Source organism: Cyclopterus lumpus, chromosome 19 (genome assembly GCF_009769545.1).
Source record: "Cyclopterus lumpus isolate fCycLum1 chromosome 19, fCycLum1.pri, whole genome shotgun sequence".
NCBI lineage: Eukaryota > Metazoa > Chordata > Actinopteri > Perciformes > Cyclopteridae > Cyclopterus > Cyclopterus lumpus.
This window is the reverse complement of record NC_046984.1, coordinates 9,969,739-9,994,979: the sequence shown is the minus strand read 5'-3', so window position 1 is coordinate 9,994,979 and position 25,241 is coordinate 9,969,739. Positions and strand designations below refer to the sequence as shown.

Sequence of the window (25,241 nt, the reverse complement as noted above, 5' to 3'; positions counted from 1 at the left end):
CTGACATTATTTTACAGAACAAGAGTGAGGAGCTGTACTGCGTTTAATTAATGACGCGCCTGTCTTGATTTAAATCTGCGTTTAACTTTTCGCTACTTTTACTCTTCCTCTATGGTTAGTTTTGATGGCAGCGTAGGGCCGACGTGCGCAGCTCCTCCCCCTTCAGTGGGGTTGAAAAAGTGTCACTAACTAAGCCCTGCGGTTGCAGAGGAGGGTGTTGGGCTGCGTTCACATCAGGTCAGGTCAGAGTGAGGGTCGTGCGTTTAAACGGAATAGACTTTTGAGGAAATGCAGCCAGACACCACACTGCGGTGGCCAATCATGGAACCAGCTGGTCCGTGAGAGATTAGCCTACAGTCAACATCCCCGTGACTCGCCGCCTGGGGCAGGGGATTGAAAACAGCTCTGGAACAAGAAAGTTTAAAAGAAAAAAGAAATATGAGGGTAAACACCAAAACGCAAGCACATTCCAGGGGTTTGTTCAACAGCTGACTACATGGATGCTCGTTGGAGTAGTTTAGTTGGGAGCTGGTTGCGTGTATTTAGAAAGCAAGCCTCAAAAGGGTTAATGATGGTTTGTGTTTCATGACTTTAATTATCGTTACACCGACACTAATTTCAAATGCAATAAGTACCTTGGCGTGTACTTTTTAGATTCCTCTCTGTCACAAGGCTGTCCAGCCAAACCCAAGCCCACATTTTCTCATAATATACTGCTTTGTAAAAACTACTTTTCAACACTGTTTTGGGACTCAAAGTCAGACTATGCCACGTCAGATCCAGTATTTAATTATTGTCATTTCCTATATAATACACTAAAGGGGCCAGTATACTCCATTAGAGGTGCTCGTCGGACTGTCAAATAACTTAGGTAACAACAACAACAGCTTTCTGACATGGAAATTGTGTAACTTTTCAAAACTGTCAATAAGAAATTCACACCCACTTTATGCAGTAATTGTTCAGAGGAGGTGAGGGAGTAAGGAGGGTTTGAACTTCTTTCTCTAGGTCCTTTTAAAAGCATTCTCCACATAACCTTTTCTGTCATGTAAACAACTGAGTGCAACATTATGAAAGCCTTCCAGGAGAAACTATGATGGACAGCTTTTCACTCCACCTTGGACTCTAATATATGCCTTCGCACAATAAAGTTATGAAAGCCTGCAACGTGCGTTTAATATTTCTCTCAGCTGAATAACTCTGCATTGAGAAATGAAAACTGCATATTTGATGTCCTATAGTGTTTTTTAAATCCTCCATAATCCATAGCTCACTTGCTCACAGCGCTGCGTTTAATGAAGTCTAGTAAAAGTGTATACGGATCAGGAATGGAATCTGACTGTATTTAGCTGCATTCGATTCATTGGTCCTAATTAGGGTTGGGCGGGTCAAATTTCTCAAACCGGTTAGATATCAAGCTGCTCCTGAGTGTAACATAATGAGACTAAAACATGCATTAGCGCGTAAAGACTCCAGTATTTGCCAGAACGTGCAATAATGACAACTGGCGGTTCAGCCGGTTTGTATAAAATTGAATTGGTTTCAGCTTATACAACGGACCGGTACATTCGGAAATGGACCAAACTCTAGTCCTAACCCTGAACCAGCACAATAGCGTGGGGCAGCTCCCCTTCTTAAGTGACCTCTGACCCCTCCCAGATGTCCACCAAGAGTCTCTATTGTGTTAAAAGCAGTCCTCTCCCCGCCTCCTGTTACATCATCGCCGCTACCCCACGGGCAGCTGCTGTCCCCATCCATATTTAACGGCCATTACTTAGAGATGAAGGGCCATCTTTGGAGGCTGCACGGGCATCGCTGTTATATCATTGGCAACGTGGGACTGGAAGAGCGGCATGAGTAATTGTTGTAAGATGCATATTGTATGCAGCACAGTCAGGGGCTGGCTGCGGCTCTGTTGATAGTTTGGCTTATGTTACACCTTTTGATGTGGCTTCAGTGTACATTTATGGATTATAGTTGTGTAGGTAAGACTTAATATTCTATTTATTCTGTCTAATTTTTTTAATTTTTTTTACCAGAGACATCATTTCAGTCATCACATCTGTGTGTTAGAGTGACCTCATTTGTCTTTCTCTCTCCCCCCCAGTCTCCTGGAAACTGATGATACAGAGGAGCCAACGGGTAAGACAAACTCTTCACTTTCACTGCACTCAGATCCTCTTTCGTTCCACAGACTGCTTTATCCCTGAACTCATTCAAGTATCTCTACTACTCAGCGTTAAAGGAATACTGAGCTCACTGCTGATGTCAGATCACCTACCTGGTTTATAGAGGCTGGCTGTTTAATACTATGCCACTGAGGAGGAGTGAAAGAAAAAAACTACCTACTGATGTCTCTGGCTCTGTTATGTTCACTTTCTAATATAAAGAGAATGTTTGGCCCCAAGTGGTGGTTTTCTTTTTTCCAAAAGTAAGGGAGATAATGTTTGGCACGTGTCTGCAGAGTTTGGTTCAAAGGCTTAGTGGGTTAGTGGGTGTGCGCTTACACTGCAAATGTTAGATCACATGCAGGTGCACCGGAAGCTTGGTTCAGCCAGCTAGCATTATCAACTAATTTTGGAGCGGAGAAGAGAAAAATGGTTTACCCACGGCCCACTGGCTGCTTTTACAAACTCATTCATCCACCTGAGCCCACATCCGGAGTCTGTCAGTCTGTCTGTCGCCTGTGTTTCTGTCAGTGGCCTCCTGCCTTTTAGTCTAATTGGTTGGCCTGCCTGTGTGTGTGTGTGTGTGTGTGTGTGTGTGTGTGTGTGTGTGTGTGTGTTTCTCTGCTTATGAATGTGCGTGTGAACGCTCGACCGCACAAGAGACAGAAAGAAAGTGACAGAGAGAGGTGATAGGAAGGTCCCAGGTTTCAGTATCTCAAGGCGTGTGAAGCAGTGTTGTGTAAGCAACGTAAACTTGACCTCCTAAGTTAATCAGGAAGGGTGGTAGACCAAGTCTAAGTGATTCTCACATTTCATCAACACTTTTGATTTAATCACGCAGAGGGAGAAGAACGTTAGACCAAGGGGAAGCCGGCCTGCTGTCCAGTCTTTTGGATTTGCTATTTCTTCAATACAATCATTGATTGCAATGTTGCAAAAAGAGCAGCATATGTATTACCCTCTTCTCAGTACACTGGGACTGATGAGAGAATATAAAATATAAGACACAACATGTAGACAGTCGGCTACAAATGATCTGCTCACTGCTGCATTCTTGACACAAAGAGGACAATATATTTGATAGTATTTAAAATGACATAGTAAAATGTTAAACCCCATTTAACCCTATTAAGTTGGGGTTAAATGGTTTCTATGTTTTATTTGGGAAAAGTACCAAGATATGTAATGACGACTTATTTGGAAACTAAAATAATACAGAACAATACACAATCTCCTTTGCTTTGAATGATTGAATACCTCTCAACATGGCCAGTGTGTTTCTCTGATTGAAAGATGAGATTCAAAACGTACTAGAAAGAACCAAAGATGCAGAAAGATGAACAAAGACCAGTCAGTGTTCATCTGTAATTGAGATGTGTGCGCGTGTGAAAGCGAGAGAGTGCGTGAGCGTTGGTGGTGCATTCACACGCCTGATGAGCTTCCTGTCCAAGCTGGCAGAGGATTTGGTGCTCTCAGCCAGAACGGAGACCCACAAGACCCTCTTGTGGGTCTCCCTTCCTCCCCCCCATTGTAAAACATTTAGCAGATTTGATGAACTCCTCAGAGTCTATTGGCTAATATGTGCAGTCTTTATTGGTAATTACAAGGTCAAATGCCCATCCAATAAGCTCTTAGCAGCTATGACTGGGCAGTCTAGTGAGATGGATGAAAACACTTATGGAAAAGTCTTTTTTTTTTCCCATCTCTTGAGTTTTTTCCTCTGTCTTTTATTTGGACGTTGGACAGATGCTGATGTAAAACATATTGGACTTGATTCAAAACTAAGAGAGTACAGTCTGCGGGGAATCACCGGTCTGCAATGTGTAATGTGTTATCATCTGAACTAAATCATGTTCAATTCTGGATAGCAGAAGGAGCTTGGGAACATAAATCTAGAGTATTAGGACTCAACAGAGCAGCTGTTTTTCCTTCTGGAAATGGGGATTTTGCCAGGGACACTTTTCGGATTTTACATAGAAATGTCACATTGTCAAAGCAATAAAAAACATTTTGAATGGGAGAATGGATTTGAGTGTGCTGACTTAAGAAATGTATGTTGTTTTGGAATATCATTAAATGTAATGGTTTCCTTTTGTGCGGCTTAGAAGATTATATTCTCAGGGCTGTTTTTGATTTGACCACTCGCATAAAAATATATATATTTTTTACTTTTAACTCTTGACTGACTGTCTGAATGCACTCATCGTGAGGCGAGGGAAATCTCATTATTGCATTCCTTTTTTCTGATCCAGAGCGCCGTTAAAGCCAGTGAAATTAAATCATTTCCGTTTTCCTGTCTACATTTTTCAAGCCATTATCCCCAGTGAAGAAAACTTTCCCTTGACCTGGCCAGACTCTGATGGGTGCATGCGTGAGGTTTTGTGGATATGTTTGTAATGCACAGGCATGCATTGAATTACATGTTAAATCTACCTTCATGTCTTTGCTCAGCGTGCAAGTGTGTCCTGTATTTACAAAGAGCGAGCGTATTGTTGTCTGTGTCTGACCTCATCGTCTACCAGACCACCAACAATGTACAGCGTTGTGGATACCAAACACACCTTAAAGTCCACCTTAAACTTTCATTCTAAAGCGACACCCTGACTGATCATATGATGCTACACTGGCAGGAAGTCATTCATTCAAAATCCTTTATTCATTGTCAACCATGTGTGTGTGTGTGTTCTTTCCAGTTGAGGAGAAGTATGTGGACTCAGCCAAGAGGACTTCCAAGATGTCTCTTTTAAAGGTACGGTATTTTAGGTTTGTCTAATTCCTTTCATCCAAATGTTTTGTATTGTTGATTGATTTTGTGTGTCTGTGTGTGTGTAATACACCTATAAATTGTATTTTTCTACAGTCTAAGGTTAAATCTTTTTAGTTTCCCTACTGATTTACTCCCAGTCCTTTCCACCACAGCTGGTGTTTGCTTTAACTCCCCTGGATCTTTGCTCCATTAATAACCGATTGAGCTATTTCATACAGCACTGAGCTTCCCCGCACCTGGAAGCACACTTGGCCAAAGTCGTGACATCACACACATAGTTTGTGGAGGTCTTAAAGCAAAGGTCGGAAGAAGAAGTCTAGAGATCCAAAAGATCCATTCAGGAACAAAAGCTTGATAACCCCAATCGTGTGGGCGATATACACGTGTGCTTTGGAATGAATCGGTCTTTCCCAGGCTGCTTGTGTTTCAGAAGTGGTCAGGTTGCATCATATTTGATGTAAATAGCTGTTCTAACGTGGCCTTCTCAGGCCAGCAGCAGTGCCAAGGTTGGCCAAGTGAACCCAGATGGCAGGAAAACCTGCTGGGAAAACCAGTTCCCACAAAGAGGCTATCTCACAATCACACTACTTTTTTGTTTTCTCATTTTTTCGAGTCTCTTCATCCTTTGTTTTGACCTAGTTCTGTGTTATTGTTAAGTGTCTCACTTGAAAGTCTTCAGCGGTGACAGATAGCCCTTAGCTGTCGTCACTTTTCCCTTATCACTGATTTCTCCAGCACGATCCCTGTTGAGAGCCAGTGAGTCAGAGTCTCCAGCAGCAGAGACAGCACAGCATAGAGGTTACAGAATGTCTGCTCTCCAGCGCGGATGAAGGCAATTCAATTTGTAAATGTTGACTTCTGGAGAAAGATACAGCTCATTTATGTCTTAAATTTCCCAAGGACATAAAACGTGTTTTTTTAGAAGGCGGTGCATTTCTGGTGGGTGGAAAATAAGTTCCTTCTTTAAAATAAGAGAATATCGGTCTGTTTGAAAGAGGCCTCTAATATATAATATTGCTTGGCTAACAGCTGGAGATCTACTTATATTCAGGTCACAGCAGGTTCTCAGCTGTTTACTGACACACGTCACACAGCTGGATAGTTTGCCCTGTACATGTGTGAAAAAGTGCAATATGCAACATACAAGTGTGAGGTTGAAAGCCGCTATGAATGGACTTTTCAGTGAAGTAGGATACATTTAAACTTTTGTAAGGATACACAAGTGCACTTTCATAAATTCCATGAGGGAGGACGAGATATAATTTCAAGGATTTTTAACCAGGTACAAAGTGTTATTCAAAGCAGTATACTTCTATGTCTGGAAGGGATTTTTAACCTTTTGAAGATGGTGAGGAGACTTTACTTCAATGGAGAAAATGCAGTGCTCGTCTCTCTCTCTTTCAGTTTTTTCTTCATGTACTCTGGGTGGGTAGTTTTACTTCACAATTACTCACACACTACAGCATTGGCATGAGCAACTCAGCTGAGCATTTGAAGGGTTAACTGCTTAGCTTAAGTGTGTGGGTGGAGCCTCATTCCTTAATTCACTCCCCCTATTAAAGTTTGTTTTTTACAGCTAGTGTAGGACGTAAGCGGAATTTCTTGCAAACACAATCCCAACCTTTAGGCTACGGTCGCCCTTCCTTCTGCCTGTAGGACCAGGAGGAGTCGGAGGATGGAAGCAGTGGCCGACCTGCCCACGACCGGGTGAAGATAATAAGCAGTGACGAAGAGGAATCCTCCACCAGGTAGCATTTGAACTTTGAATGGGCTCTTCTTTTTCACAAGTTGGAGTAATAGACGCTGTGGTCTGCGCTACAATATATATATATATATATATATATATATATATATATATATATGCCACAACACGAACAGATAGAACAAACTGATTCAAATCAACATGCACTCTCACACACAGACAGAGCGGAGCACAGAGTTAATTACAGACAGGCCGTCAAATGATGTGACCAGCTGCAGAGATAAACCAGACAAACCTGCAGAGCTTGCCTTTAGAATGGCACACACACACACACTCTCTCGCGCACGCACACACGCACACACGCACGTATGAAGACACACGCATGAACACACACAGCGGGGCTGCGATGTAGCCATGGTGATGCAAACACAACCAGACTGAAGTTAATAGCTGCAGCAGTGAGAGCAAAACTACTTAGCACTGTAACCACTGGAGACTGGACTGAGCTGGAGAGTGTGTGTATCTGTATTATCATCTATGAGAAATGTTCCCTTGTGTGTAAGATTTAAGGACCATAAGTTAATTCCTGTCCCTTTTTTGTTCACATGGAGTTTAAACGGACATCAGTACATTGGACTATTTACACCTGAACCTTTTTGATGTAGAGGTGTCGATGACCTTTTCAGCAAAGCTCCATTGCTCTGCTTGCAACAAGACAAACATTTTCATATAGATATTTAAGCGTGTGACAAAAGAAAATTATTGCATAAAAAAGACATCGCTCAGGAGATGACAAGCAGGCTCAAAGCGAAAGTGAATGCGTCCGAGCATCGCCGTCTTTAAATTAGATTAGATTCAACTTTATTGTCATTGCACATGTACTAGTACAGAGCAACAAAATGCAGTTTGGCATCCAACCAGAAGTGCAACAGAGAGTATAACGATATATACAGATTATGGAATACAAATACATTAGCATTAAATAGTGTCGAATATAAACGGAGACTACTATAAATGGAAACTATCTAGGGTTGCTAGTGCAAATATTGAGTGCATATTTACTTGAGTGCAAACAGATTGTATCAAAGTGACTTTAGAGTGGTCAAAAACACTCGCTACAGATGAGATGATGATGAGCTCAGTGGTGTCTTAGCAAACTCTAAGTTCAGTGTATTTACCATTGTGCTGGCACAAGTTATTTAGTGTATAACCTCATAAACACAAATGGTACTCGATTATGTGCCTAACCACTAGTGATCTATTCATACCAGAAAATAGATGTTGTGGTGGCACAGCAGACTAATAAGCGTTACTTATATTTGTGGTTTGAAGTCACCTTGCGGCCAGCTCTTTCCTGCAATTCCATTTTGTAATGGCTGAATAATTTGTATATTTTACATCAGATATATATTTTTTGGTTTCCTTCATCTTCATCTTTTTTTTTTTCCTCCCATATTTCAGCCTCCCCAAAGCTGAAAGCAAGTTAATGGATGAGAAAGAAGCCACAGATGAACCTTCATGGAAGGAGCAGCATGAAAATGTCGAAGAAAAAGTCAGTATTTTTGTTTCCATTTTATACATTAGGTTTTATATATTCTTTTTTAAATGGCACATAACTCAATAGGCCGAAATATAAAAGTCATCTCTCTGGATTTGTTTTTTGGAAAGATCATATTTTTGAACACGTGTGCGATCCAAGACGCTTACTCACCTTAACGTTGGCTCTCCTTTGGGTCTGGTTTATATTATAACTTTTTAATTTTTTTTTAAGTTGACTTGTGGATTGTATTTTAGTCACAGTTGCAACACACACACACACATACACACACTTTTTCACTTGTCTGGATCTTCACAAAGTAATGAAAGTATGCATACGTACTTTATACCACACACTAGTGCCCCCATGCATTGTACACTCCGATGTTTTTAATTTAAGGAGACCACCTGGTTGCGTTGCACTTTCACACTCAGCTGGCCAATGAACTGCTTCTTCCGTCATCTCCTCCTAAATCAACACTCCCCCATAACCTTTGACCCGTTGTCAGTAGGACGTCTGCTGTTGCTCCAGCTGCTGTTGAATCTACCATGCAGCATATTACACACACAAAAGGGTGTGTTTAGATGTGTCATTGTATGTTCATGTTTGCTATATGTGTCTGTATTGCATTTGGAAACTATTACTCCTTAAAATGCTTAACGGTACTTAATGCTTTTTAAACGCTTAGTCACATCCATAAAACTGTTAATATGTTACGGTAGCTCAGACGACAAAGAGCTTGTGTCTCAAAAACACAACTCTACATGACACAGCATGTGTTTCTTGAGGAAAAACACGAGTAATTTATTGACAATAACAAAGCCTTCACTTGATCCCTTTTTTTCTAATCACAATGCTTTCGTTTTTCTCACGCTCTCGAGTCTCCTTCTTCTTTTCTTCTTACACACATCCAGGAGTAAGTGTCTGTGTATGTCAAAATGAGTTTGTGTGGAAACCGCAAAGGAGCTGACGTTGGAAAAAGTTGGTCTGGTCAGAGAATTACACACCATAATCAGGGACCATAGAATACACTGACTGTAGTCTTGCAACTTTAATCCGCTTTTCCAGCTCTTGTAAATATTATGGCTGGTAGTAAAAAATAAAAGCTTTCTCTCTCTTTCTCCCTCTCTACATCAGCCTTCCAGTCTCCTCTCTGACAGAGCTCTCCCCGTCAGCAGGAACAGAGATGCCTCTCCCCCTCCCTCTCCTCCCTCTCCTCCCTGCCAGCTCGCCTCACTGCAGCGCCAAGACTCTGGGTCTCGGGGCATCAAGGGAATCCTAAAGAAAAGCCGCTCCACCAGCATGGAGTCGGACCACAGCGAGGGCTCCGCACCGGATTGCGCGCCAGCCCGACCAACCGGTGTCACCCTCAGCCACCCTGAGAGCGAGGAGGAGGAGATGGAGGAGGAGGATATGGAGGAGGAGGAGATAGAGGAGGAAGAGGAGGAGGAGGAGGATGAGGAGGGGGAGATAGAGGAAGATGTCAATGGGGAACATTACAGAGAGGATGAGTCATTAACTGATGATATCGCAGACGGAGGGTGCTTCAGCATCGACAGACAACAGAGAGAGGGAAGCAGCGGCAGCAGTGGAGGGAGCTTTGAGGAGATGCGGAGTCCCTCGCCTGGCGAGAGCCTGGAGAAGACGTCCACAGTGTCGGAGGATGTGGAGGAACTGGAGAGCAGTTTGGATGGCAGCCAGGGCTCCTCACTCAAACAGAGGTCATTGGATGTACACAAACACAGCAGGCATTATGATGAATTATCAGGCCGAAATGTGCATATTAGTTTCTCTGCAAAGAAAAAAGAATTGACAAAATATTCAAAACAAACGTATTTAATACCCAGACTTAAGGCTCCATTTAGGTATTTCTGAAATGCATCGCAAATGTAGGTTGGGAATGGGAAATTAACTAATGTGTTTTTTGCTTTGTTCAGACTGGCAGAGTTCACTAGTGAAGGTGAGAAGAAGGATAGACCGAAGAAGCTCAAAACATCCGAGTTGAGCAACACACCACTGGCCGATCGCTTCGGCAAGCTCCAAGATGCTGAAAATGCCTGGATGAAAAAGGTAGGCTTTTGCTTTTTGAGCAGACTCTTTCCTTTTTATGTCTGGTTTAGTAGTTTGTGAGAGAGTTGTTTAGTTAGTATAAATAACAGGTATACACAACTGGAGTTGGAGTGCATAGTTTTTACTGCCACAGGTTGATGTTTCCCCTCAGCTTTGTATGCAGGGAAAGAAAGATTTGGCTGCGGACACATTTCTTCTGCTGCTGAATCAGCTTATTTCCCTGACTTGTTGCCATAAGGATGTGAGGTTAGGAGGGCTTTGGGGGTGCAGCAGATTTGGGAGTGGTGACGCTAAAGCCCAGGGATCCAGGGCTTAGCTGGCCTACCAAAGAGAAAGGGAGACACGCCCCTTCCTCTTGTGAAAATAAAATCCTACACCGTCACCATAACACCTGCAAACCTTGCAATATAATGCCTGGTTCTTTTTGTTGGTTTCTGCCCTCTCCTCTCTTACCCTGTCCGCAAAATACAAAAAACAAACAATCCCCTCCATAACCAAGCTTTTTGTTCTTTATAGACTTCCATTTCTCACAAATGTATATAAACATCCATGTCATACAATTTTACACGGGTCAGCGTCGAGGGGTTTAATGTTTAACACATGCTAAGATAACTGACATGTTTTTTGAAGTGGTGATAGAAGTGCATGCAGGTTTCTACATGCTATTCTCCTAATCAAACAAGACCACCCTTGCGTGAAAAATTGAACAGCAGTGGAAAAACCCAATGAGTGCCACATGGATATCCCCAAAAGGTTCAATACTGGACCCTGAGTTTGAAGTGATGTCATGTTTATTCATACAGAGCATCTGTTGGTTTGATGTCTGTCCAGATCAATAATCCTTTTGGGGGTTTTCTGGTTTTGGGCTCATCCTTCATCCAAGGATGAGCTAACCTTCGAATACATCCACTTAGTCTGGAGAAAACCACTTAATAAGTAAGTACAGACAATTTGAACAAACACCCCATCAATTAAATACTGAGAACTGATTTTATGTTCAAGTAATCTGTCTTTATTATGACAAGTCAACACAAAGTCCAAACTGCATCCTCAACACATGAAAGACGGCCAAACTGTCTGCGGATTTCTTCCATTAATTTAAATCTGAGGTTTTCCGCCTGTAAATTGATCTGAACCCGCTGTGCTCATTGGCTGTTACCGTAGAACTCTATGAAACTAACTCACCAAAGAGATGTAGACAATACAAGGTTTGGATAAATGATTGGCATTGATATAATGTCAACATTAGCTATGGGGCATTCCCTTTCATGTGTCTCTTCTTGTTACATCTCTCTCTCTCTCTCTCTCTCTCTCTCTCTCTCTCCCTCTCTCTCTCGAAAAGGCCGTAGGTTTGTCATGTTATCCCAGACACTGTCAATCTGGAGCAGATGTTGTTGCTGTTTGGTTGGTATGTGGGAGACCAGGGAATGTAGCATGCATGGTACACACCATGGCCATATTCAACCAGTTCCAGATGTTTCCTCTTAAGCCTGCTAAGTTGTTCTCTACATCACAGCTATGTTGTAAAGTGAGGGCTCATAATAATCATCGTTCAATTTCCAGAAAACTGCTGCTTTTGTTAATCTAAATTCAGAAAATCCACAGAAGATGAGTGTATTATCTTCAATACTTATGACTGATTTGAAGGATGTCGTTAAAATAGGTCATTTAAAAACACAGTAAGATTACTCTGTAAGAAATCAAACTTTTTGCGTTAAATCAACCAACAAAGTGAGACATTTTTATAAGGCGAGTTTTGTTCCCTGCGTTGCTTTTTCAATATTTGTCCCTCTCTATTTTCCTTTTCCTCTTTCTCCCATCCTCCCAACCATCTGGCCAGGCTTTAAATGACCCGTGTCTCATCTCTAGTCTTCCACGCTGATCCCGCTCCCTCCAGCTGTTGCAGGCTAACGTTGCCCTGCTATGCTCTTTCTCCCCCCTTTCTTCGCTGATCATTTTTCCTTATCTCCTTTTGCTACTCCTCCTCCTCCTTTAATCCTTCTTTCCAGTAATCCTCTGTCCTCACCTGTGGACTCTACCCCTTTCTTTGACTTTGCCACCCACTTGTCAACCTTTCCCAGCCCCTTCCAGGTGAGTGTGTGTCTGTGCATTTGTACTGTATGTTCCTCTTTGCATGGACATAAACTCAATGTAATTGTGGCCCCTATTTCTCTACCTGTGCACACTTCTTACCACTGATACATCAGAGCTGTCAACACGCTTGCTGTTAGTACATGAATGTGGTTTGCCAGCCCTCAGTTGGTCGATATCTGTGTCAGAGGTTTGGCTGAGGTGCTGCGGCTGAGGTGCTGCCCTTGATGTACAGTAAGACAGGGCCCAGAAAAATGGTTTCCTGTGGGGGTTTGAGGCCCAGACCCTCCCCCACCCCCCCCCCCCCACCCCCCCCCCTTCTCTCGAGGGCCCTGTCAGGCCAAGGTATTTCCCCTCTCTGATTGACTCCAGAGATGAGCTGCTCGCTGGAGGGGCTGTGTAAGTCTATATGTGTGTGAGAATGCTTCAGGCCTAAGTGAGAAGACAGATATTGTAGTTTACAAGCACTAGCATTATTATACTAAGGGACTAATGTGATTTTTTTAGTATTAATAGCTTGAAGTAATAAAAGAGGAATTTCTCAGTCCCAGTTTGTCTTATTTGGTTAAGACATGTGCAGAGATGGCTCTGGATGTATCATTCTGATGTTATGAAATCTGCACGTGTTCACTTTGATGTTCAGACCCAGTGTGTCGTCTCTGTGTGCATGCCAGTGTGATCAAGTGCATTTCTTTGATCTTCTGTCTCATGCCAGGCTAATATTTGACCACTCTGTGTAACATGTTTAGCATTATAGTGCAAACAGTGAGGGAGAGAAGGGGAGGGGTTATGTGTTATGATATGAGTGGAAGATGGTTTGAGGGAAACTGGTGTTTGTCCATGTTGTTACTGCATTGCCACTTGTATATTGTAGCATTTGTCACATTAATTCAGGACACAGAGCACATTCCTCAGGCTTGTTATTCTTTCTTTTTTAGATTTGTGTTGCATGTCAGTGCAGGTGTTCCCAACCTTTTTGTAATCTATGGCCCTCTTCTGATTGTTAATCCCAATAACCACCTTACCAGGTAAATGAGAAAAAAAAAGCATAGCAATAGAAGAAAGAAAAAAAATGAATATGCATAGTGTCATTGTGAGTTGTAAAGACCAAAATAGATACTCTGATGACCCTCGCACATCACAGTACATAACACCATGTCATATATATTTATAGAATTTGCATGCATGTCTGACTGATTCTGATGACTGTGAATTGTTCATTTTGCATGTTATAGCTCATACAAAATACTTTTCACTGAGAAACTCATCAACGAGCCATATGTAAGTAGTAAATGTGCAAATTATAGACAATTGTACTGACTCGTTTGCCTTAATGTGCCGAACCATGTGCAGTTTGCTTTACCTAACGAGGAATTAAAATCAGTTGTGCATCAACAAACTGCACAGAGAACATAACTTATTTTTTGGAAGAAATAATTATCATTCAAGAATTGAACAAAAGCGAAAAAAGGAAAAATGTAATACTTTATAGACAACAAATACAGGCCCGGGGTTCATTGAACAACTTTTCTTCACGCCGTTATCTGCTCTGAATTCTTCTCCTGTGCAGTCATACTGTAGACTGGAGATAGGTCTGCCTCTGTGAGACTGTCCTGTGTGCAACTCATGGTACATTACACGCAGTGAATTGCTCATTATTAGTGAAGGAATAAGGGGTGGCAGCCAGTAAAAGCTCTGGCAGGCCCGTAAAACGCTTCAAATATTTAGGAGTGGAATATCATTAATTACTTTAAAACAGCTCCTGGGGTCCAGTGGGACCAGGGGGGCAGTAAACTTCTGCTAATTCATTTTTAATGGTGGAGTTCAGGTGCAAAAATGGCAGCAGGAGTAAATCACATCAGGAAAGCTCTAATGAATAGCCGATGATAGATGGCCCCAGTACAGTTGAGCTTTTTTATTGTTTAGGACTCCACATTCTTCATGTTTATGTTGTAACTAGGAACCCACTCCCCCAGAAATAATAAGAAAGTAATGATATCATTCATAATTCACTTTTAAAATAATTTTTTCGTTGCTTTATCATCTCCCTTCCCCATCCCTTGTAGTCTCTCCTGTTCTCATGCAACCCTTCTTGCTCACCCATGAGTTCTTCACTGTGTCCTCTTAACTCTCTGTAGACTTTCCTTTTGAAATAAAAGTCCTCATGTTCCAACAGAAATCCAGTGTAGATCTGGGGCCCAAGATGTCACTGGCTGACAGGATGAAGGTCCTTAAAGACAAGGAGGAGCAATGGAAGAGCAAAGGCAAGGGAGCCGCCAACGACTCGGTGCAGTTCACTGTGGCTGGACGCATGGCCAAGAAAGGTGAGCCCGCAGTGCGTCAACTCAGTGTGGCTCCAGTTGTTCTGTCTTCAGACTCTCCGAGCTGCTACGTGACAGACACTTCTTTCAGGTCTTTTTGCTTTGCTTTTTTGAAGTTATGAAAATTACTAATGAAAAGTTGACATGAAGTAAGAAATCCAAAATCAACAACTACGTTTTATGATTTTGTGAAAATGGACAATCATTCATTCACGTTTGTTGCTCCATAAACAGGCACTGGATATCAAGGATATCATAACGATAGTGGGATACGATTCCCTTTAGAGCTTCATTGATTGGTTCATTAATTGGTCCTAATTTGATTCTCTGGCAGTTATAATATGCTACCTTGGACTTTTCCCCTGTTTTTAGACAAAACAATTAATCGGCAGATTCATTTATATTTTTGATGTTTTGTGTTAGTTGCACCCCTAAATCTTCCCCTTGCCTTCCTCCAGGTCTGGTGACAGACATCGTAAAGGAAGAGTCTCCCATCTCCCTCAGGAAGTCTAACGCCACGCCTGTGAAGCCACTTGAAGGTACGAAACATCTGTTGTTACAGCAGATGTTGTAAAGTATATTTTCACCTGAAATGCACTCTTTTGGCTATGTGTGGCATTAGGATGACAGATTTAAATGAAATCTTTCTGGTCATTTTAAAAGCATTTGATACCTTTTTAAAACAATTGTCAATGTAAATGTTTTGTATTGTGACATTAAGTGTTCTTAGCTATGACTAATCTTCTGTTTGTTATTGCTGGACAGAAATCTCCAGTAGAACTGATGTCAAGGTGGAAGGAGATAAAAGGCTCGACAAGCTCGAGTCTTTCCTCGACAAGCTCCACAACAAAGGTACCATACCCACATTTGTTGTTGTTTTCCATGCAAGATCATATTTAAGTATACAATGTGTTATGAAGGAGGATCTATTATACATGTATGTCTACAAATGTGTTAATCCACATTTGTATAACACTATTTTACTGCCATATAGACATAGTGTATATTAAACATTACAGATGAGCATACGCACGTGAACTGCAAGCTCACAGGGCAGGATATCCCAAACATGTTGCACATATCTGAGTCACCTTCTCCCCTTCCTGCTTCCTGCCTTGGTGGGTCGGTCAGGCGTGAGCAAAGGCAAGACTTCCACCGTCGAGGTGACGGCTGAGACGGAGAAAGAAGTGATGACCCTGGATGATGATGAGACGTTCGGCAACTTCTACAAATCTGTGTCACCGTCGATCCTCCAGGACTCCGGTGTGGTTTTGACCGAGGAGGATCTCAGCCAGATTCAGGCCGATTCACCAAAGTTAGTTCTTATAAGTCATAACAATAATGAATGGCATTATTTTTGACAGTTAGAATGACTTATGATTCCCTACTTTTCTCATAATTGATTGCTTTAATGGAAAATGACCACTGTGTTATGTACGTACGTCTTTAGACTGACCTCAGCCGTAACAGAACACAAGCGAGCAGTCCGACCAAACAGAAGGAACCAGGGCTCCAGGAATCCTCTGCGGGCTCTGGCCGCCCGCAACGACATCCGCCAGGTCTATACTGAGCAGAGGCTTAACGTGGCCTCATTGGAGACCAAGAGGATCCAAGTGGAGAGGAGTAAGACTGCTCATACTGACTCGCCATAGGTTGGGTTAAAGACTCTTATTTGGCTCAACTGCTTTCAAGCATCACCAAAAGTTGAATCCACAACCAAACGTTGCTTTATAACGACTATGCCAAGGTTTGTTGTGTTGCTTCTGATAAACCTACAACAACCCAGTGGCTTTTAGTGGTTCCTGAAGGTTACAGTGTGCTCTGCATAAAGGCAAAAACAATTGCAAAAGTATGAGTTTACTATTTATTTATTTATTGAGAACCAAAAATACAGTTGGAGAGGTGACACATTTGTGAGAAATGAACATGACTTCTTATATTTTTACATGCACGTTGTCTCCTGTCCCATTCCTAAAACACAGCTCAAGTTGTTTATTATTTGTAAACTCTTGGCATTAAAGCAAAAGTTAAAGCTGAATGCCAATTAGCCGTCCTCAAGGACTGATATTCATAGACCGTTTTCTGTTTAGTCTAATACTTGTGTATTTCCAATATTTAGTTCCTTTCCGTAGACACTCTTCACAGACTAGTCTAGCCACAGAGAGGAAACTGTCTAGTACTGCTCACATGAAAGAAGTAATAAGAAAACATGTTGCATCTCTTTTGATATATCTGGTTTTTATGTGTTATAATTAGTGAGATATCAGATTAGATAAAGGAGTAGCTCTGATCAGTGTGTCAATTCAACTCTGTTGCTTTCTTAATGTCTTTTCTCTCACTTAAAGTGGCAAAACACTCCAAAACAAACCTGGCGGACGTGGCCTTGGCGGGTCTTGCAAGCAAGGAGAATTTCCGCAAGGTCAACCTGCGCAGTGTGAAATCCACCGATGTCGTGACAAACAACAGCACGCTGCCTTTCAACAAGCTCATGCTCATTCGCATCAAAGGTCAGCAACACATGCAAATTAACTGTGTGTTTGTTTGTTTTGTATGATGTATTTATAATGAAAAGCAAATTACATAACACTGTGCTGAGAAAACTCTGAGGTGTGCTTCCTGTGTTATTACTTAAGATTGTTCAGTTAATTTTTAAACCACAAACAAATGATCAATTACAAATCTATGTCAGTGATTTATATGCATGTGATTTAGGCTCCTGAAGTCTGGAAGTATCAACTGCTCTGTCATTGTCTTTAGGTCGGAGGCACGTCCAGGTGCGCCTGGTGGAGCCAACAGCCCACTCGTTAAACAGCGGCGACTGCTTCCTTCTCATAACGCCGAAGCAGTGCTATATGTGGAGTGGAGAGTTTGCCAACGTGATTGAGAAAGCTAAGGTAGAGAACCTCTAGCGCAGACACCCGAACCAGTTGAATGATGCTCCACTTGAACACAGATGTGACATGTACAATATGCTTTGTGTGGCCAGGCGTCGGAGATGGTGGCGTTTGTTCAGGCCAAGAGGGACCTCGGGTGTAAGGCCTCCCAGGTGACAGTGCTGGAGGAGGGCATCAACACCGACAGCAGATGGGCCAAAGAGTTCTGGAGCCTGCTGGGCGGACAAACCCAATACAGAGGTTCATAGTCGTAAATAATATCTGTCTTTCCAACATCATTACAAGCCGTATTTATATAGCTCGGTCACAAATACAGTACATTGAAAATGAGTCATTATGATTTGAGCCTTTACTGAAAATGTGTTTTGTCTCACAGTTTCAGAATATAATGCTTTTTTGTTTTTACCCTGATGCATATGCTGACTCTTTGTGTGTATGTGTGTGTTATAGGGGCCGGGGAGCCAGAGGAGGACGAGCTGTATGAGAGTGGGGTGTTGGACTCTACTGGGGTGTACAGACTCCACGGAGAGAAACTGGTGCCTCATGAAGAGGCCTGGGCCTCCATTCCAAGTGTCTCCTTGCTCGACTCCAAAGAGGTAACACACCCTAGTCTGAGTAATGACTTCACGTGTCTGGGAAATGTTGACAATTTTACACCTGCAAAAGTCTGGGACCTGCTTAGAAAGTGTGAAAAAAGATGGTAGAAATATTCACAAAGCACCCATGATAGTCCAGACAGACATTTGAATACACATTGTATCTGCTTTTTTTAATGAACTAATAACTGCTCTTTATCTCCTCACCCCACACCAGGTTTTAGTGTTTGATTTTGGCAGCGAAGTGTACGTATGGCACGGGAAAGACGTGCCCCTGGGTGACAGAAAGGTTGCTGTGAAACTGGGCAAACAGCTTTACAGCGGCAGCTTCGACTACAGCAGCTGCAGGGTCAACCCTCTAGATGCCTCCTTCACGGATTCGGATGTGCCTCAGTGAGCATCACATGTTGATCATTTTATTTGTTTTAGTTAACAGAACTGTATTATTGGTTGTGTTATTGTAGCCCCTAGTGGTTTTATATTGCCGGTACAGCTGCATAGAGGAGATTCTTTTTTGTGTGATTTCCAGGCAAGGGGAGGGTCGTCCGAGCTGGACTCTGTTCGGCCGGTTGTCGGAGCACAATGAGACGGCCCTGTTCAGAGAAAAGTTCCTGGACTGGGCCGAGAGGAAGAAGGAGGAAGCAGCTCAAGCAGATGAAATCAAGGTACAAGAGATTAGGTTTAGGGTGTTTGGGTTTTTTATTTTGCAGTGACTCTGCGTTCATGTAATACATGAATCAGTGACGGCTTTCATAAATCTGCATGTCTTATTTTGTCTGCAGGTATCTGACAATCTGTTTTAAAGGAAACACTGCTTCTGTAGCAGTTACATTAATTAATATCCTGACTGACGCAACACATTTGAACTAACTAAGAATGTTCTTGGTCTGCGCAGAGCCCAGTCCACTCCATTGAACGCCCCTCACTGGACTTGGACCTGCAGCCATGTGACGCTAAGGCCCTGCTGGACAATGAGCCGGGGCCGGTGAAGACGGTCCTAGAGGGGGTGAACGTCCAGCGGGGCCATGGCCTGGTGAGGGCAGATGACGGACGACAGGCAGAGTTGGCTACAGTCGCTGTAGACGCCTGGCACATCAAAGAGCACGGAGAGGAGGAACTGCCTCAAGAGAGCCTGGGCCAACTGCATGAGGGCGACGCCTACATCATCCGCTGGAAGTACTCTATCACCACACTCGGTGAGTCGTGTGTTTGGCACAGAGGTAGTAGCCTCAAGAGGAAACAGCTGACGTGTTAATTGGGGGATGTTAATATGGTGACAAAGTGGTAAGACCTGGGAGAAGATGAATGGCATTGATCTGCCTTACCTCACTTTTTAGTCGTGATGGAGTGCAACTGAAGAAGCACATTTAAGTGTGGTTAACAAGGTTTGAAAGAAGAAATTCTTTAGCGTTCCGTTTTAGTCCAGATGTGGAGGCAGAAATTTGGATTTTATCCACTGGCTTTACTCACGTTTTGTGCTGTCAGTGGGTAAGCGGCAGAAACCCGGGGAGCTGAGTGCCGGTGCTCCAGGCAGAGAGAGGACCGCTTGTTTTTTCTGGCAAGGCAGCCACTCCAGCGTCAGTGAGAAAGGAACATCTGCTCTGATGACAGTGGAGCTGGGCAGCCACAGGGGGTCACAAGTGGGTATCAGTTCATCACACGCAATCAATAAAATGTCCTTTTTGATGGAAAGGTTTCCGATTGGAACACATAGTTAGCTTGTGTTTCTTCCATCTAGTAACTGTATCTGAACAGATGAATGGCTGTGTGTTTAAGTACAATTTAATCTAAGTGTGTCTGTCTTCATCTGTTGTATCTGATTGACTGTCCAGGTGTTGGTGAGTGAGGGAAAAGAGTCTCCGTGCTTCCTGCAGCTCTTCCAGGGAGGTTTGATCATCCACAAGGGCAGTAGAGATGATAGTGCCGACAACACAGGTACAGATATATATTGTTTCTTGTTTTCAGTGATGTACTGTATTACTGTGGACTTGTGTAGAGACTTCGGCTCATTTTTTATAAAATACCATATCAAACATTGAAAATAACAAACTAAATTATTCCAACTATGTCTGGTTAACCTCTCCAGTTGGCTGGCGGTTGTTCTGTGTCCGGGGGGAGGCAGAGGTGGAGGCCTCGCTGGTGGAGGTAGATTGCCAGCATGCCAGTCTGCGCTCTCGTGCGAGCCTGGTGCTTCTTAATGCTCAGAAAGGCCTTCTCTTCTTGTGGCACGGCTGTAAAGCACATGCCAGCGCCAGGCAGGTGGCCAAAAGAGCTGCGGACAAACTAACCCAGAGGTAAGGAAAAGGCAGATGGCTCAATAGATGACCTGTGGATGGACGTAATGTTGTGCACCGACAGCATTTCTGTGTGTGGGTCTTCAAGGTGTCCTTCAGAGTTGGGTCTGAGCAGCACCAGCAGCGTGAACGTTGAGGAGGTGGAGGAAGGATCTGAACCCGCGGAGTTCAAGAAGGCTCTGGGCCCGCACGACAAGAAGGCCTACGACTGTATGCTGCAAGGTGCGTCCTCGCTTTCACATAACGATTCCTAGTTATCAGCAATAAATAGAGAGAAAGATCCATTATGGCTGCTTGTGTTCGGTGTGTGAGCTGATGGATGACGAGATGTGTGTGTGTGTGTGTTGTCTCCAGATCCAGGGAAGTACAACTTCACGCCGCGGCTGTTCCGGCTGAGCGCCAGCTCCGGGGTGTTCGAAGGGGAGGAGCGGTTGTCTCCAGCCAGGGTGGCCGAGGGAGTCATGGCGATGCCCTTCCTGCAGGAGAACCTCTACTCCGCACAACAGCCAGGTACCACACACACACACACACACACACACACCTGCAGCTATGTTACATTTCAATGAATTATATGTTTATTATTTGTATTAGAAATGAGGTTTCTCATCAAGGGCGCACACAAAGAAGAAGCACAACAAACCAATTACAAAAACATTCAGTGACATTCCCCGTTGATGAAAACTTAACAATAAAGGTGCTAGTGTGTTTAAAAGACTCTTTCACAGGCTTCTGTTGGTGGATATGTGTTATTGTTACTGTCTGCCAAACATTACCTGGACTATGTTACCTCAGTTTAGCTGGATGTGCATGTAAGTGCTCCCCCATCTAACTTCTCCAGCCCTGTTCCTACTGGACAACCGCATGGAGGTGTACCTGTGGCAGGGCTGGCAGCCTGACGACACACAGTGTACCGGCTCTGCAAAGATGCGCTGGAACAGCGAGAGGAAGTGTGCCATGGAGACTGTGCTGCAGTACTGCAAAGGTCAGAGTTCAGACAACCACTGGAGCTAGAGAGTCTGTGTGTAACCCACCTAGTCTTAAAAAATACTGCTATTACTTTTGTTTTGATGCCATCAGCATTACTCACAGTGGATATTTGAATATGGAACTGAACTCAAAAGCCTGTTTTTAATTTCTTCTTCACTGTGGAATGATTTATAGAGAAGAACCCTCGGCGCCACCCTCCAGCATATCTGATCCTGGCAGGCTGTGAACCTCTCACCTTCACCAACATCTTCCCATACTGGGAGAAGGACACCAGTATCACTAAGGTGGGAGACTTCTTTTTTAAATGTATTGTGATGTCCCAGAGCTGTCCCAGTATATCACAACTAAGACAGGAGACTGCTGTTCTCTATGTTGACACGGGAAAGTATCCAAATCCTCTCACTCAATCAGATAAAGTGTCGTGCCACAGATATGTCTATTTAAAACTGGCATGTAGAATCATGTTCAGTGTAAAGTCAGTGAAGAAAATAAAAAGTGTAAAGTATAAATTCTGCAGAAGACAGTGAAACAGAGCACAACAAAGATTTTAAATGAAATCAAACCAGTGTCATGTCAGCCTCAGTAAACTCCACAGCGCCATATTATTTCCTGCAGGAATGTGGCCATATTTGTAAATCATTTAAATCTGTTATGCATAATTCTGTTTTTCACAAATAGAGGAAACTGCAATAGATCTGTTTGTCATTTGTTTACATGTAAATGACATGTGTACACAGACGGAAAGCTCCAAGAATAAGGTGCTGTTAGTAAAGGAGGCTCTATCTCAGCTCAGCAAGCTGCAGTACTCCATCGAGGAGCTGACCGGGAAGCCGCTGCCAGAGGGAGTGGACCCTCTCCGGCTGGAGGATTACCTGTCGGACCCGGACTTCAAGGTAGGGAACTTGGCTGCTCTGAAATAGGATTTAAGGCATGAAAATTATGTATTTATACATCCATTATTTCCTCGCCGTTAATTATTTAAAGTGTGTGAGAGTTTTGATTCACAACAAAGTACTAGCCCTATAAGAAGAAAAAAAGACAATTTCAATATATCAAACCGAACTGTTGAGCACTCGTCATCAAATCAAAAAGCTAAATTGTTGAAAGTGATAAAAGAAAATACCAGTCACACTTTTTTTTTTTACGTTTTGTATTGAGCATCCATGCATCGTTCAGCAAATACACATGTACACCGAGATACAGTGACTGAAAACATATTATTATAGAACTCTGCCCACCACATATGTATTATTATATCAGGCCTCTTGTAACCTTTCTTACATCTTTGTTATCCTCTTACTTTAATGTTTTTCAGATACTTCTTGAGATGAGTCGAGTTGAGTTCAACACTCTGCCAAACTGGAAACAAAGGAATCTGAAGAAAAGCAAGGGCCTGTTTTAAAACATCTTTTTGTACACAACTGCCGGTTTTTTTATGTTTTCAGCAGCTTTTTTTTAACATTTGAGAGAAGACTATGACCTTATTTTGTAATGTATAATAACAGCGAGGATACCATTTTCAGTTGAAATATTGATCTATTTTGAATAACTTCAATTTTTTTGTTTCTCCCTGTCACTGAAATATTTTAGCCAATCATTATGTGCAATTGTTAATCTTTTTGATGGCAAGATGCTTTCCTTGTATTGTAAGAATAGTTACCCTCACATTATACATATGTAATATACTATAAATGAATGTGTTTTTATGTCTGACACCAGACTGTGTTAATTTTCATGTGAGATTGTGTTTGTATGAGAACTGCCTGTGGTGTTAAAAATAAGGGAGTTATTCATGTTTTTTTATATTTCATGGGAAAAAACAGCTCTGTGTAATGGAATTAAGTCCCTCAGCAAAAAATATTGACGAATTAAAGAAGCTAAACAAATCAAAGTTCAGAGAGCAATCCCGATAATTTGTGGACGTTTGACAGAAACGTGGTGGTATACTAACTTATATATGTATAACAGCAAATATATATTCGGTTTTAATTTTAGATGCATTTGTATGTGGGTGTGAAAAGATGTACTCTGAAATCCCAAAGAAAACTGAAACATGAAAAGTCAACTGGGACTTTGCAACCATCACATTGGTGAGACTGACTGTTCTCGGCATCATTGAAACTGGCCCATAATAAGTCTGGTACTGAATACTTCCCGGTTGTCATGAATAGAACTGCCTGTGTGCCAGTGATGGCCGCCCTCTCTGATCATCTGGCTGTTAGGGACCAAATCAAATCGTGTTGTCTTGTCCTACATGTTGTTGTGTATCTGTGTGTGCGAGAGTGTGTAAATGTGAAACTTTAAAAGTATTAAGTGTGTGTGGGTACGGAAGAGTATAAACTGCCATTATAGCTGGAGCTGACACTACAAGTGTATACTGCAAATGTGATGTAATGGCATGTTACACACAAACTATACTGTTAATATGATTGCCTGTGATGTCCGAATTAGTCAATTCTCTGCATGATGTTCACAAAAATATTGTTGCTCACCATTCGTGTTTTAATTGGCTGCAACATGCAGCATCTTTTTTTTTTGTGATACATAAAATCGGCATTACAGACAACTTCCAGGCCAGCTTGTATTTCATGGCACATTAAGGTAAACATGGGTGGTAGGGAAATGAGATATTAATGCTGAAGATTCCCTTTTAAATAAAGTATTTAAAAGCATGTTTGGTTCTGATTTTCTTTTTAACAGCACGTTGTCATAACATTGCTCTGACAAACAGATCTTTAACTTTGGTCTTTCTTTGTAGTAACACCTGTGGTTTTCCGACTATGGCGAGTAATATGCTTTCTGCATAAAAGGATAATTGGGATCAATATTAGAACAGCCAGTAGACATACAACATAACAGTTCTTTGGTATGACTAGACATATTAATTAATTTCATTGGTTTGTGTTTTTTCTGCTGTACTCTTCCAGTGAAACAGGAAGACATAACATTACAGAGACACTACTTTTCTAAATACCTTTCAAGGGCTTTTTCATGGCAGGCATGTCTGACAATGAATTGTGTATATATATATATATATATATATATATATATATATATATATATATATATATATATATATACACACACACCAGAATATATCTGGTCCATATAAAAGTATTTGTTCGAAATATATTCGAATATATATATATTATAAAAGCATTGAACTATGGGAAAAAAGTAGTGTTGTGTTCAGCGTCATTGAAATATGATATCTATTCAGGTGGTTGCACTTACAACACCATAGGGCACGACCGAAAGGGTGACGTGCCGATGCACGCACCCGCCCGATCATTCCGCAGGGGAAGGATCTTTCCTCTTCCGTGTTCCCTTGTTCGCCTGCTGGTTGTCTTTGAAGATCCAATCCCGTGCAGAGCCCTCACCCGTCCACGGCCGTACTAATGTAAACTCCCATCTGAATCGGATAGGTATTCAATGACAACCCTGCTGAACTCAACTAAAAAAACACAATGTCTCTAGGTCTAGTACCTAATGGCACAAGCCTTCTCAGTCACAGTGCGAATATTTTTAATATTTTTATTATTTTTGTTCATGTTTGTGATATATTTTAGAGATCAAGGTCACTTCACAGAGACTGTTCTCACATTTCAAAACGCTTTAGTTTTAAAGTTATTAGCTTTGATGTGGCTGAGGCGGCTGCCCCTTGGAATTGTGGGTAATGGTAATGACCAATCGGATTAGGGCTGTGCAAAGTCAACGCACAGACGCGTTTAGGCGCGAATTCGCGTCGGGCAGCGCGATAGACGCGAATCGGGCGAAAGCCAATCAGTGTTGAGATGCTCCGCCCGTCACTGTC

At 42.3% G+C, this 25,241-nt stretch overlaps 1 protein-coding gene across 1 annotated transcript in view; it reads left to right on the top strand.

Moving 5' to 3' along the window:
* The window catches only part of svild (supervillin d), a 38,731-nt gene extending 14,865 nt beyond the window's left edge, over positions 1-23,866 (top strand). The window contains exons 3-29 of the mRNA XM_034558286.1: positions 2,108-2,142; positions 4,862-4,917; positions 6,592-6,683; positions 8,099-8,189; positions 9,312-9,895; positions 10,112-10,244; positions 14,512-14,659; positions 15,115-15,195; positions 15,422-15,508; positions 15,788-15,971; positions 16,107-16,279; positions 17,002-17,163; positions 17,414-17,550; positions 17,643-17,790; positions 18,001-18,146; positions 18,364-18,539; positions 18,676-18,811; positions 19,042-19,342; positions 19,632-19,786; positions 19,979-20,081; positions 20,233-20,440; positions 20,529-20,662; positions 20,795-20,950; positions 21,279-21,422; positions 21,602-21,711; positions 22,165-22,320; positions 22,743-23,866. Of these exons, the coding sequence (XP_034414177.1) occupies positions 2,108-2,142; positions 4,862-4,917; positions 6,592-6,683; positions 8,099-8,189; positions 9,312-9,895; positions 10,112-10,244; positions 14,512-14,659; positions 15,115-15,195; positions 15,422-15,508; positions 15,788-15,971; positions 16,107-16,279; positions 17,002-17,163; positions 17,414-17,550; positions 17,643-17,790; positions 18,001-18,146; positions 18,364-18,539; positions 18,676-18,811; positions 19,042-19,342; positions 19,632-19,786; positions 19,979-20,081; positions 20,233-20,440; positions 20,529-20,662; positions 20,795-20,950; positions 21,279-21,422; positions 21,602-21,711; positions 22,165-22,320; positions 22,743-22,829 (4,123 nt within the window). The 3' untranslated portion in view covers positions 22,830-23,866. The remainder of the gene's footprint in view (positions 1-2,107; positions 2,143-4,861; positions 4,918-6,591; positions 6,684-8,098; positions 8,190-9,311; positions 9,896-10,111; positions 10,245-14,511; positions 14,660-15,114; positions 15,196-15,421; positions 15,509-15,787; positions 15,972-16,106; positions 16,280-17,001; positions 17,164-17,413; positions 17,551-17,642; positions 17,791-18,000; positions 18,147-18,363; positions 18,540-18,675; positions 18,812-19,041; positions 19,343-19,631; positions 19,787-19,978; positions 20,082-20,232; positions 20,441-20,528; positions 20,663-20,794; positions 20,951-21,278; positions 21,423-21,601; positions 21,712-22,164; positions 22,321-22,742) is intronic.
* The last annotated feature ends 1,375 nt before the right edge of the window (positions 23,867-25,241 follow it).